Source organism: Schistocerca nitens, chromosome 2 (genome assembly GCF_023898315.1).
Source record: "Schistocerca nitens isolate TAMUIC-IGC-003100 chromosome 2, iqSchNite1.1, whole genome shotgun sequence".
NCBI lineage: Eukaryota > Metazoa > Arthropoda > Insecta > Orthoptera > Acrididae > Schistocerca > Schistocerca nitens.
In genome coordinates, this window is record NC_064615.1 from 962,750,443 (window position 1) to 962,765,078 (window position 14,636).

The following is a 14,636-nucleotide window of genomic DNA, read 5'->3' on the forward strand; positions in this document are numbered from 1 at the left end:
TTGAGAGAGATTTTGGTGAATTTATTAGTTGATGGGGAGGTAAGTTTTATATTTGGCAATAAGCTGCACTGTAAGCTGGAACAAAAGCAGCAAAGTTTAAAAATGATTGATCGCTTTGTGGGCATATCTTCAGAATGAACGATGACTTACAGATGACAGATGTCCCTACTTACTTGCAATAAAAGCTTCTATGGCATGTAATTCTCCTGGGCAACAAACAACTGCTCTTGTGTGCTTCCTATCTTTCCCTCCCAGCCATCAGCTACTCTTCCCTTCAAACCTTCCCTGCCTCTCCCCTCTTACTTTCTCACCTCATCGACTCTGCACAATACAACCCCTTAACCCTAGTCAAGCTGCGCTGTTGATACACTGTATCCATGCAAGAGTATTTGCGTGTATGTTTATATGTGTACATTTATTTTGTAGTTATCTCTGAAGAAGAACATTGTCCCAAAAATGTAGGAATGTTTGTGTAGCAATGTCTTGTTTATACGCCCATCAACAAGTTAATAGCTCAACTATATAGTGAGTTACTACCTTTACTCTTTCCATTATGTATCATGTCAAAGATCTGATTTACCTTGTGTTTTGAGTATGTATGGGTGGTTCTGATATAATTTTGAACCATAGTGACTAGATGAAGGATTAAAAAAGAAACACAAAATTTTCCTCAGAACTGCACCCAATAAGCTTTAACCAGTTCCTATTGGTATGAAGGCCTAAACAAATTTCAGACCAAACACAAAATATTATTTGGGTCAATTGCCCATAATTTGGGTTAGTTGTCAATAAAAAGAACACACAAAACGAGTTTAACTGTTAAAACATTACAAAATATGCCGATAGTCCAAAATCCACAATACTGAGCGAGACTGCACAGGTGTTTGAAGCGTGGAGTCATATTCAAGTTGAGTACAGTTCAAATCCCTCTCTGACCATTATGATTAAATTTTTCCATGTTCACACTTAACCATTAAAATGGAGATCCAACACAGTTTCTTAAAAAAAACTTGTTTACTCATTAGACAAATGAGCTACTTCTTGCTCTCTAGTGTTGTCAATATCAACAACTGAAATTTCTGGAAGATGTGAAGTGAAACATACAGAAAATGAAACTTTCTTCCCCAAAACCCTAATTACATAAAATTAGAAGAGAGCTCATAAAAGCAACTTTTACAAGCACAGAAAGACGACAAACCTATCTGGTATCTCCCATACACTAAATAAACTTAACTCATTGCAGTTCCAATTATGAACGTGACAGGACACATGGAACGGTTTATTAATGGCACTCAATGCTGCTCCCTCCAGGATCCTCTACTCTGGTCACATTCTAATAATTAAATGATATTTTAATCAAGTGAAATAATTTCATCTTAATTTCCCAATCTAACTTATCTTAAAGTGAGTTATCATACCTATGATTTTATTCCACTGGTCAATGTGATCAGTGCCTGGAAACAGAACACCACCACGGATCATTTCTCCCATGATGCAGCCAACAGACCAGATGTCAACATTCTCCTTGTAACCCATTCCAAGGATTACCTGTTGGGAAAATCATTATTATAATCAAAAGTGTACAAAATTATTATGAAGAGGAAGACTCAGCTACATCCACACTCATGCAAGGAGGGTGGAGAAAGGGGGGGGGGAGCATAAGGGAGGGGGGGGGCAGGGGGGGGGGGAGAGAGAGAGAGAGAGAGAGAATGCATTCAGGACTCACCTCAGGAGCTCTGTAGTACCGTGTCACAACATATGGTGTCATCATGAAAGTTGTCCCCGCTGTTCTCGCTAAACCAAAATCTAAAATTTTAAGTGTGCAGTCTGATTTAACAACAATGTTGCTTGGTTTAAGATCCTGCAAAAATAAGAAGTCTGTCAGTTATTTGCCAAGGAAATTGTTTTATGACACTTTCAATCTCCAGTCACTTTCCCTTTCTTTCAATCATAAATTTGTGTTACAATTAAAATTTTGATATAAAGCAAGAAAATATAAAATTATCTATGAAATTAAAAAAAAGAACATACTTGAGTATTGCTTATTGCATCTGAATTACAATCACAGTCCTAGGAAACACGGTATTATCTGAAAGTCATAATGTCTGCTATTCATACAAATAAAACAGCTTCTGCATCAGTCACTTTTTTATTTTGCCACTGTCTGTTTCGATGGTTCACACCATCAATCTTCAGATGAAGAATTGTTTATTTACATGGCTGGTGTTGGTGAAAGGTATAGACATCTTTTCACAGTCGCAGACAAAGGGCGGTGTAGGTTATTTTTCATCCTTTGCTAATGACAAAAATTGTTGATTTCGAAAAGGCACTTTAGGTGTTACAAAACGTGAATTTCTGACAGTGAATCATACTTACAGGGACAACAGAGATGTAAAAGTTCTGCATAGTGTTGCCTGATGTATGTCTTCTCCACTGCACATTACAGGGTGTCCCACTCAAACCTCCCGGATTTCAAAGACCCAGAAGAGGGGGAGGGGGCGGGGGGGGGGGGGGGGGGGGGGGGGAACACAGTAGATACAACAATGAAAAATGCACCACATCGTAGAGCATCTCAAAGAATTTATTTATTTATCATCAATACACCTCTACATGTGAACTATTTGTAGCATGAAGAACATCAAGTCTATATTCAATTTCCTGCCAAGTTCTTTGTAACATTTCCTCTGAAATTGTTTCAATCGCATTAGTGATATGATGTAGCAACATAGGAATATCATCCACTTTGGTTGTGTACACACGGTCCTTCATGAATCCCCACATGAAGAATCAAGCGGCACAATGTCAGGTGAACGTGGTGGCAAGGCAATGGGTCCTCCATGTCCGATCCAAGGATTCCTATCCAGGAACTTGCAAACAGCCGTTGACAAATGCGGTGGAGCTCCATCTTGTTGAAAAATGATGTTGGGTTGCAAATCTTGCATTTAAGGGTACACAAACTGCTCCAACACGTCCAGTTACATTGACCCATTCACTGTTTGTTCTGCAAAGAAGAACGGTCCAACAATCCTGTCGTGCATTAGCCCGCACCAGACGTTCAGTTTAGGGCTATCACGGACATTTTCAATGACAATGTGACCCAGAATCCGAACATTATGCCTATTAACCCTTCCTGATAGATGAAAGGTTGCCTCATCCGAGAAGAAACATCTTTCCAGGAAGCTCGCACCCATATCAATACGCTGCAGCGTATCTGCAGCAAATTCTTGTCAGCATGGTTTGTCGTTTGGAGTCAGATGTTGCAGAATTTGCACTTTGTAAGCACACATATGAAGACGCTGGTGAACTACATGGAGCAATGCTGATTGAGGTACATCAAGCTGCCTAGATGCTTGACGAATTGACTTACGTGGGCTTCTGAGAAACGTTTGTCTGATGTCCTCCAATGCCTCTTCTGAAACTCTGTAACGTGCACTGTCAGAATGTTTCAGAACACTTCCTGTTGCCAGAAACTTCCTATACCATCCCTTAATTGTTTTCACAGAAGGTGGATCACATTCATACACACGATGATAATTTCTTTGCACAGTAATCGGCAATTTTGTTTCCGCAAATCACACTACTGCTTGCGTGCACTGCTGTGGAGTCGTCATTTTCACTTCATGCGGCCATGCTGCACTCCGGTGACAATACTTGGCACTTCTGATGTGGGAATATAAATTCTTTGAGGTGCTCAACAATGTGGTGCATTTTTCATTGTCATGTCAACTGGTTTTTCTCTCCTGGGTCCTGGAAATTAGGGAGGTTTGAGTGGGACACCCTGCATATTTCCACTGACATTTCAAAGAAGTTGTACATGTTACAGATATGTTTGTTTACAATGGATACAGAGATACACTATTAAATGGTCTCTACAAAAACACATTTGCCTTTTTAAGCATATGAATGGTTGCACCAGAATACTGACGTGCACAACTCAGTTATTATATTACATTAGGTAGCTATGTAAGTAAGTTCAATGCACTGTCAGAAATTAATGGTTTTTGACCTATACAATGGCTTTTCTAAATCAACAATTTTCATCATTGGCAAAAGATGTAAAATAACCTACACTGCCCTTCGGCTGTGACTTGAAAAGACACCTGTACTCTTCAGCAAGATCAGCCATGTAAATGAACAATTTTCTACCTGAAGATGATGATGTGAACCACCGAAACATGTAATGGCAAAATAAACAAGTGGTGACACAGAAAGTGTTTTATTTTTATTGATCAACAGTTGCAGACCTCACAATGCTGTCCCTTGTGGACAAAATATTCATCTGCTATTCATGCTCAATAGTAATTTATTTACAGATTCATTATTTTACTGATTCATGTTTCCAGAATGAAATTTTCACTCTGTAGCACAGTGTGCACTGACATCAAACTTCCTGGCAGCTTAAAACTGTATGCCAGACCGAGACTCAAATTTCGGAAGGCAAGATACGAGGTACTGGCAGAACTGAAGCTGTGGGGCAGGTCGTGAGTCTTGCTTGCTTAGCTCAGTTGATGAGCACTTGCCAGCGAAAGGCAAAGGTCCCTAGTTCAAGTCTTGGTCTGACACACAGTTTTAATCTGTCAGCAAGTTTCAGATTCATGTTGCCAGTACATCTACATCTACATCCATACTCCGCAAGCCACCTGACGGTGTGTTGCGGAGGACACCTTGAGTACCTCTATCGATTCTCCCTTCTACTCCAGTAATGTAGAACAGAGCAATACCCATGCAAAAACTGGGAAGAATATGATGCCTTCACGGACATTTGGATTTTTGGGATGGTTAAGATGAAGAAAAAGTAGGCAAAAAAAAACCAAAATGAAAGGCTTTGGAACACAAACTTAACAAAATTATCACGAAGTTCGCACTGTGACACAAACGACCAAGAGGCATCTACACTCCTGGAAATTCAAATAAGAACACCGTGAATTCATTGTCCCAGGAAGGGGAAACTTTATTGACACATTCCTGGGGTCAGATACATCACATGATCACACTGACAGAACCACAGGCACATAGACACAGGCAACAGAGCATGCACAATGTCGGCACTAGTACAGTGTATATCCACCTTTCGCAGCAATGCAGGCTGCTATTCTCCCATGGAGACGATCGTAGAGATGCTGGATGTAGTCCTGTGGAACGGCTTGCCATGCCATTTCCACCTGGCGCCTCAGTTGGACCAGCGTTCGTGCTGGACGTGCAGACCGCGTGAGACGACGCTTCATCCAGTCCCAAACATGCTCAATGGGGGACAGATCCGGAGATCTTGCTGGCCAGGGTAGTTGACTTACACCTTCTAGAGCACATTGGGTGGCACGGGATACATGCGGACGTGCATTGTCCTGTTGGAACAGCAAGTTCCCTTGCCGGTCTAGGAATGGTAGAACGATGGGTTCGATGACGGTTTTGATGTACCGTGCACTATTCAGTGTCCCCTCGCCGATCACCAGTGGTGTACGGCCAGTGTAGGAGATCGCTCCCCACACCATGATGCCGGGTGTTGGCCCTGTGTGCCTCGGTCGTATGCAGTCCTGATTGTGGCGCTCACCTGCACGGCGCCAAACACGCATACGACCATCATTGGCACCAAGGCAGAAGCGACTCTCATCGCTGAAGACGACACGTCTCCATTCGTCCCTCCATTCACGCCTGTCGCGACACCACTGGAGGCGGGCTGCACGATGTTGGGGCGTGAGCGGAAGACGGCCTAACGGTGTGCGGGACCGTAGCCCAGCTTCATGGAGACGGTTGCGAATGGTCCTCGCCGATACCCCAGGAGCAACAGTGTCCCTAATTTGCTGGGAAGTGGCGGTGCGGTCCCCTACGGCACTGCGTAGGATCCTACGGTCTTGGCGTGCATCCGTGCGTCGCTGCGGTCCGGTCCCAGGTCGACGGGCACGTGCACCTTCCACCGACCACTGGCGACAACATCGATGTACTGTGGAGACCTCACGCCCCACGTGTTGAGCAATTCGGCGGTACGTCCACCCGGCCTCCCGCATGCCCACTATACGCCCTCGCTCAAAGTCCGTCAACTGCACATACGGTTCACGTCCACGCTGTCGCGGCATGCTACCAGTGTTAAAGACTGCGATGGAGCTCCGTATGCCACGGCAAACTGGCTGACACTGACGGCGGCAGTGCACAAATGCTGCGCAGCTAGCGCCATTCGACGGCCAACACCGCGGTTCCTGGTGTGTCCGCTGTGCCGTGCGTGTGATCATTGCTTGTACAGCCCTCTCGCAGTGTCCGGGGCAAGTATGGTGGGTCTGACACACCGGTGTCAATGTGTTCTTTTTTCCATTTCCAGGAGCGTATATATGACAGTCCTCTAACAATTTTGAAATTAATGATCATCCAGTCCACTACAAAGCATATTGCCTCTTCTCTGCTTTATTTTTTTTAAAGATGTTTATTTGTAACGATGTAAAATCATAATTTTTACACACACAAAATTAATGAAAATGGGTATTACAGAAACATAGGTTTCATGGCATAATAGAGAACATCGGCAGAATAGATATTCATAAAAAAGGGATAGTACTGCTACTGAGAACAATGAAAATAAAATTTATTATTTCATTTACCTACAGAGGAATATAAGGTATAGACCATTTTCAAAATTTAACATAGGCCAACTTTCTGCTTCAAAGTAGAAGGGTTTATGTGATCAGTGGTTCAAACTGTACAAATTATGTTGGTCATTGAAGCATAGTACCAGAAGACCAAAATGGTTTTGTCTTACAGACGTCTATTTAGGGGAAGTGTGTGTGATTCTTATGAGAAAACTGATGTTGTTCTCACAAATTTTGATGGAAAAGCATGACAACTCTGTCTGTACTCCTTGTATACTGTTACACTCAAATGTTCTCACACAGAAATCTGCAAAGTTTAAAAGACTGCCATCAGAATTAATAACTCAAAATAAACAGTAAGTATGACCAAACACCACCTAGCTTTGTTAGAATGAGCACTACAATGAAATTCCCAATTGATTTCAAATTATCTGCTTGATATTTGCTAGTTACAGACATAATTTAGGTATATTCTCCCAAAAGAGAGGAAGGGGGGGAGATGGGGAGGTGCTAGAAGGAGAAGTGAGGGAAAGAGAAAGATCAAAAGAGAGGAGTAGTCATCGTCCATATTCAATGTTAAGTATAAAGAATGAACTGATATTTTTTAAACTTAATAATATAACACAGTTGTGATAGTTAAGCACCTACTAAAACCAAATAGCAGATATCTAGAAATAAATTAAGACCACTCATGCCCCATGTCTAGGAAATGCATATTTATTAGTAAAATACGCCAAACGCACGTTGAAAGATTGTTGAACATCATTCATGTACCAGATTTAACACAACAGTACATCAATTAATTGGTCCAGTAGTTACAAGTGTAGTGTCCACATTAAGAATAGGCTGTGATGAAGAGACACACACACACACACACACACACACACACACACACACAGAGAGAGAGAGAGAGAGAGAGAGAGAGAGAGACAGACAGAGAGAGAGAGAGAGAGTACTTTTCACATGTAGCTAATAAAACATCACTAACCCTGTGTATGATGCCGGCCGAGTGGAGATGCTTGATGCCACACAACATCTGATATAACAGGTAAGACATTCGTTCATGATCCAGATCCATCTGGATGACCTGACATAAGTTGGCATCCATAAGTTCCATGACAAGATAAACATCCTGGAATTCCTCCAATGACTTTTGTGGAGTGAATGCATTCAACAAACCAATAATCTATATGCAGAAATGATAAACAGAAAATATTTACTGTAGGCACAAAAATTACTTTTTATAAGCACAGTAAGAAAAGAGACTTTAAAAAATTAAAATTTATGTTAATACTACAACTCACAATCCACAAATGTATCTAAATATTTGTATAGTTCCAGAAAGTTGGCTTGTGGACACACGATGCACCACTGTAGATTCATTACAACACACTTAAGATCTTTCATCCAAACAACTTAAATTCATTAAAGCAATCTCAAAGCTATAACACAGCATGAAATGCACAAACTGACTACTGCTGGCACAAATAAAGAATTTACTTAAAGTCTGTTTAATGAAAATTGTAGCTAACTTCTTTTCCTAATCTCACTCAGAGATCTCAATACAAACATTCTCCAGATCGCCACTGTTGCAGCAGCGCTTCAGCCAAACAACTGAAAGAACACTCGCCACTGTTATCTGTCTCAGTCTAGACTCAACAGTGAGAAAACTATGCCTGAAGATTAGCAACTTCATGATACAGATAACATCCTTATAAACACAGGCTTTTTCTCCTTTTTGTATTTAATATCCCACAAACATAGACTTACCACATGTCTGGGATTAGCCCAGACAACCCTTGTTTTTTAGTGTTGTCTGGAGAAACATCAGAAGTTTTAGAATTTCATGACCGCCGTGGACATGTTTTTTGAAGACCTGTTTGTCCAACATCACATTTTTAAATGCTGTCTTGAAGCCACTCTCACCCAACATTGGGGCAAGTGCTGACATCAATGAAGAGGTGTGACTACCAGTTACGCAACAACATTTCACTTACTGTTAGTCGTTTGGGAACACAACAGGAGGAATGTGTTTGTGTTGTCTCCAAGTGTGAAATAACTCAACTACATGTTTCTTGTCATTTGATCTATATTCATTTTTTGTCTCATCATTTAGCAGTAGACAAAAAAGCATGTGTCTACTGTAAAAGGAATATAAATGTTTGAAATTGTGTAATGACAGTAACAGTGAACATGTTTTTATTGCACTATATACAAAAGAATTTTCTGTTTCACATGAAGGAAAGGATGATATTAAAGCCCAAGTGAAAACGACTTAACATAGGTGTGCTATTAATGCCATTGCTTCACTAAACATAACAGATTTTTTTTACAAGCAAACGTGGGAATTGTAATCTGGGAAGTGCTGAAACACCACAATGCTCAAATAAAATGGTTAAAAAGTTATATGACCCAAAATTTCCATCTGTAGAACCAAAACTGAGGCAGTTACTTTTATGGTCATTTCACTGTTTATATTTGATAATATGTGTGGTCTTTGGAAAACATTAACTAACTAAGAGTAACAATGGATAGCTCAAACAGGAATGAGGTAAAACATGTTCTGATTCACGTCAGATATTTCCGACTGAACAAGGGAACTCAACTTAAACGTTTAAATTTTGATGAAGTGTCAGGTAAAACTGCTCAGCTTTTGACTCAGTATCTTCTCTGATACTATAGATACTGTGATAAGGAACAGCTCAATAGGAAATTCAGCTGAAGAGGAATGGACATCTACAAAGGGCAATCACAGAAGTTGGCAAGAAAAACATACGTACAAAAAAGATAACTGTGAAGAAACCATGGGTAACAGAAGAAATATTTCAGTTAATTTATGAAAGAAGAAAGTACAAAAAGTTCAAGGAAATTCAGGAATACAGATAAGAAAGTCAATTAGGAATGAAATAAATAGAAAGAGCAGGGAAGCTACGGAGAAAGGCTCCGTGAAAACTGCGAGGATACAGAAAAAGAAATGATTGTAAAATGGCCTGACTCAGCATATAGAGAAGTCAAACAACTTTCAGTGAAATTAAAATCGAGGTTGCAACATTAAAAGTGCAATGGGAATTCCACTGCTAAGGGCAGAGAGAGAGTCAATAGCTGAAAAACTACGATGAAGGCCTCTATGAGGGGGAAGACCTGTCTGATGATGCAATAGAAGAGGCAGGAGTCAATATAGAACAGGTAGGGGGTCCAGTATTAGAATCAGAATTTAAAAGAGCTATGGAAGACTTAAAATCAAATAAAGCAGACACCGTTCCATCAAAATTTCTACGTGGTAATGAAGTGACTATTCATGTTGGTGTGTCGCATGAATGAGTGAAGCGACATCATCTGACTTCTAGAAAGCATCATCCCATAATTCCCAAGTTTGCAAGAGCTGTCAGGATCGAGGATTGCTGCAGAACCAGCCTAACAGTTCGTGCATCCAAGTTGCTGACAAGAACAACATAAAGAAGAATGGAAACGAAAACTGAGGATCTGTTAGACAATGATCCACTTGTCTTCAGGGATGTTAAAGCACGAGAGAGGAAGTTCCGACATTGCAGTTGATAAGGGAAGTAAGACTAATGAAAAATCGAGACACATTCGTAAGATCTGTGGCCCTGGAAAAAGTGTTCGACAATGTCAAATGGTGCAAGATGTTCGAAATTCTGAGATAAATACTTGTAATTTATATGGAAAGGCAGGTAATATACAATATGTGAAAGAGGCAAGAGGGAACACAAAAAACAAAGCACCAGGATTTAGAAGGACATAAGACAGGGATGTAGTCCTTCACACCTACTGTTCAGTCTACACATCAAAGAAGCCATGACAGAAATAAAAGAATGTTCAAGAGTGGAATTGAAATTAAAGGTGAAAGGATATGAATGATAAGATTCGCTGATAACTTTGCTATCCTCAGTGGAAGTGAAGAAGAATTATAGGATCTGCTGAATGGAATGAACAGTCTAATGAGTAACTAACATGAGCTGAGAGTAAATCAAAGAAAAAGGAAAGTAACGAGAAGTAGCAGAAATAACAACAGTGAGAAACTTGACATAAGGAAGGATGATCATAAAGTTGATGAAGTTAAGGAATTCTGCTACCTAGGCAGCAAAATAACCCACGGTAGATGGAGCGATGAGGACATCAAAAACAGACTAGCACTGGTCAAGTGGATATTCCTAGCCAAAAGAAGTCTACTAGCATCAAACACACATCTTAATTTGAGGGAGAAATTTCCGAGGGGGTACATCTGAATCACAGTGCTGAATGGTAATGAAATACAGACTGTGGGAAAGAGAGTCAAAGGACATGAGATATGATGCTATAGAAGAGTGTTGAAAATTAGGTTATCTGATAAGGTAAGGAAAGAGGGGGTTCTTTGCAGACTCAATGGGGAAAGGAATCTATGGAAACACTGACAAAAAGAAGGGACAGGATGGTAGGACATCTGTTAAGATATTAGGGATAACTTCCATGCTACTAGAGGGAGCTATAGTTGGTGAAAACTGTACAAGAAGACAGAGATTGGAATACATCCCGCAAATAACTGAGGACAGAGGTTGCAACTCCTACTCTGAGGTGAAGAGATTTGTCACAGTGGAGAAATTGGTGGTGGGTCACATTAAACCAGTCACAAGACTGCTGACTAAAAAAATCCTTTTTAGTAAGTGAAAAAATACAAACTTGAATAAAAGATGGTTTGTTATACTGCTGTCAACACTAATTGTAACTCTGTTGGCATAAGGCGAAAGGGAAATGCGAACAAAAACATATTCAGTAAAGTTTGAAGCGATTTAGATAGACCTATTTCTGGAAGTGGTTGTTCAGCCTACATTGTACAGAAACTGTTTCTTCAGAAAGTTACAACTAGTAAAAAATAAAACTAAATAAATAAAATTGGATGTTTCAATAACCTATCAAGACTTTTAAGTAATTTCAAAAATAAGTCCTGGGCTGGACTCAAAAATGTACGGTAAGCCTACACAGACGATCTTTGGAGAGCATGTACAAATGTCCACAACACAATCTGATATTTTTACACAGTACTAATACTCATTAAAAGCTCTGCAGAGTTGTGTTCTCAAGTTTTTGCCGGTGAGTATAGTAAACTGCTCAATGGGTACTGTTTCCAATGTTTCATTATTTTTCTCACACTCAAAAAGGATTTAAATAGACGATCATATTAAATCAAATACTCAAAAACAAAAAATAACTCACATTTTTGTGATTGACAAGCTTCATGAGCTTAAACTCTCGGTAAGCACGTTTTGCATGAGTCACATTCTGGAACGGACGGCTAAGCTTTTTGATTGCCACATTCTGCTGAGTTACTGTATCATAAGCAGCACTGAAACAAGAAGATTTTCAAGTTCACAAATGCTGTAAATTAAGAATATAGCATAAACCAATGTTTTGAAGTAGTTATGATAAAGCGTCACATTACAGTTATTAATACGTAACGATCAGCCAAATGTGAAAACAAGCTAGGATTTCTACCATTCTAATGATTATCTCAATAAAATGAATTATGATAGTAGTTGTGTTGGCAGTAAACCTCCATAAAGCTTGAGGTACATGAAAAGTGGTTATGTAATGACTTTTGTCACTGATCTTAAATTTCAAACGTACTGATGCATTTTTAATTTTATGTACATGTTTTATGTGCAATATATACTGCTGTATCTAACAGCAGTCTGTTTAAATATCTAGACAGCAAACTAAATGTACACAGTAAATAAATAAATGTTGGCCTCAACTAGCACCAGAGATGACTGACATCTATTCTTACATCATTCACTCCATTTTCCCAACTTAAATTTAATCTCTTTTTGCTTCTCTCTCTTCCTTCGCATAGCTTTCTTTCAATATATCTAAATATTACACCATCACAGAGCCCAATCTTCTTTTGTTCCTCACTTTTTAGCTTTTATTTATTTACTTACACTAAACATGTCACATTTCTAAGAAATGTCTGTCAGGCTTCACAAACAGATTGAAAACTGTTAGGTGTAGGGTATGGGTACTGTAGGTTACCGTAGGTTGAGGCCAAGATGATTTTGAGACTGGTGACTGTGTTGTAAGGATAAGTCCTGTCCGTGCATTTCAGAAAATGCTGGTGGTGGAAGGAAGGATCCAGATGGACCGGGCTGTGAAACAGCCATTGAAATTAGCTTTTAATGTTAGGCTACATGTTGTGCCACAGGGTGGTCCACTTTGCTCTTTTGTCACAGTTGGTGGTGGCCATTCATTGTGGTGAACAGCTGGTCTGTAGTCATACCAAAATAAAAAGGCATGCAATGACTGCAACAAAGCTGTTATATGACATGACTGCTTTCACAGGTGGCCCATCTGTGATGGGAATGGATAAGCCTGCAACAGGACTGGAATAGGAAGTGATGGGTGGGTGGATTGGGCACGTCTTGTACGTGCTTCTTCCACAGGAATATGATCCCTGTGGCAGGTTATTGGGATTTGGAGTGGTATAAGGACAGACTAGGAGTGACGGAACACCACTTTAGGAGGAGTGGGATGGATCTTTGATAGGACAACCATGATATCAGGATGTGATAGCTAATCAAAGCCCTGAAGAAGGATGTGGTTCAGGTATTCCAGTCCAGTGTGGCGACAAGGAGGGCACTCCTCTGTAGCCAGTTCTTGGAAGTGGTGAGAGGATGGGGGGTGTATAAGGGACATGGGAAATCTGTTTGTGGACCAGGTCTTTAGGATAGTGCCTGTCTGTGAAGCCTTTTGTGAGATCTTCAGCAAACTGGGCTAGGCAGTTCTTGTCACTGCAGATACACCATCCCTGAGTGACCAGACAGTATGGGTGGGATTGTTTGGTGTGGAAAGTATGACAGCTATCAAAATGCAGGTACTGCTGGTGGATGGTGGGTTTAATGTGGACACAGGCGTGGCTAGAGCCATCCGAGGGGAGGTGGTCAAGGCCAAGGAAGATTATACATTGGGTTGAGGAGGACCAGATGAAGTGGATCGGAGAGAGGTGTTGAGGTTGTGAAGGAATGAGGACAGGGTGTCTTGGCCCTAAGTGCAGATAGTGAAGATGTTATTGATGTACCTGAACCAGACCCTCAGTTTGGGGTTTTGGAAACCTAAGAATGTTTCCTCTAGATCACCCATAATCAGTTTGGCACAGGAGTGTGCCCTACAGGTGCCCACGGCTGTGCCTCAGATTTGTTCGTATACCTTCCCCTCAAAGGAGTAGTAATTATGTCTTACAACAAAGTCAGTATGGTGCGTGAAGAATGAGGTAGTGGCCTTCTGAACCACACACACTGTCATATCCAAGCCACACTGTACAGACAGTCTCGTCTGTGCACAACACGTGACTACTTGACCGTGTGGATCGCTGGTGCAGAATCGAAAACCCCAAATTCTTCCCACCAACAAGTACAATTATTCTTATTGGTCACATTTCCTCCCTCACGCTCGCATATTTTTGTGTGTTATTTTCTGCGCCTACCTGTGCCACACGAACTTGTGAACTTCGACCTAACCAATTTCCCTCCCATTCTCACAAACATACTCCAATATCTCATCAGTTTTGTCCTTTTTCCCCATGCATTTGTGCATTTTGGGCAACGGCCTTGCCGCAGTGGCTACACCGTTTCCCGTGAGATCACCGCAGCTAAGCGCTGTCCGGCGTGGTCGACACTTGGATGAGTGACCATTCAGTACCCTGCAGGGTACATCCTTCTTCAGGGCTTTGATTAGCTATCACATCCTGATATCATGGTTGTCCTATCAAAGATCCATCCCACTCCTCCTAAAGTGGTGTTCCGTCACTCCTAGTCCGTCCTTATACCACTCCAAATCCCAATAACCTGCCACAGGGATCCAGCTGTCACATTGCCATTTTTCGGGGTGCACTCAGCCTCGTGATGCCAACTGAGGAGCTACTCGACCAAATAGTAGTGGCTTCGGTCAAGAATACCATCATAAAGACCTGGAGAGCGGTGTGCTGACTAGAGATGGGGGATCCGCTCTTGAACTAATTCATAGAGTTCAATCTTTCAAAGGAGTGAACAATCAGTGATTCAGAAAAAAAGA

The 14,636-nt window shown here is 40.9% G+C and overlaps 1 protein-coding gene across 9 annotated transcripts in view; it reads right to left on the reverse strand.

Annotated features, from left to right (window-relative positions):
• The window catches only part of LOC126237282 (stress-activated protein kinase JNK), a 1,031,804-nt gene that overhangs the window by 49,900 nt on the left and 967,268 nt on the right, over positions 1–14,636 (reverse strand). For all 9 annotated transcript variants that reach the window (XM_049947220.1, XM_049947222.1, XM_049947219.1 and 6 more), the window contains 4 exons: positions 11,787–11,916; positions 7,564–7,761; positions 1,727–1,861; positions 1,419–1,548 (listed from right to left, as the gene is read on the reverse strand). In XM_049947220.1, coding sequence (XP_049803177.1) covers positions 1,419–1,548; positions 1,727–1,861; positions 7,564–7,761; positions 11,787–11,916 — 593 coding nt within the window. The remainder of the gene's footprint in view (positions 1–1,418; positions 1,549–1,726; positions 1,862–7,563; positions 7,762–11,786; positions 11,917–14,636) is intronic.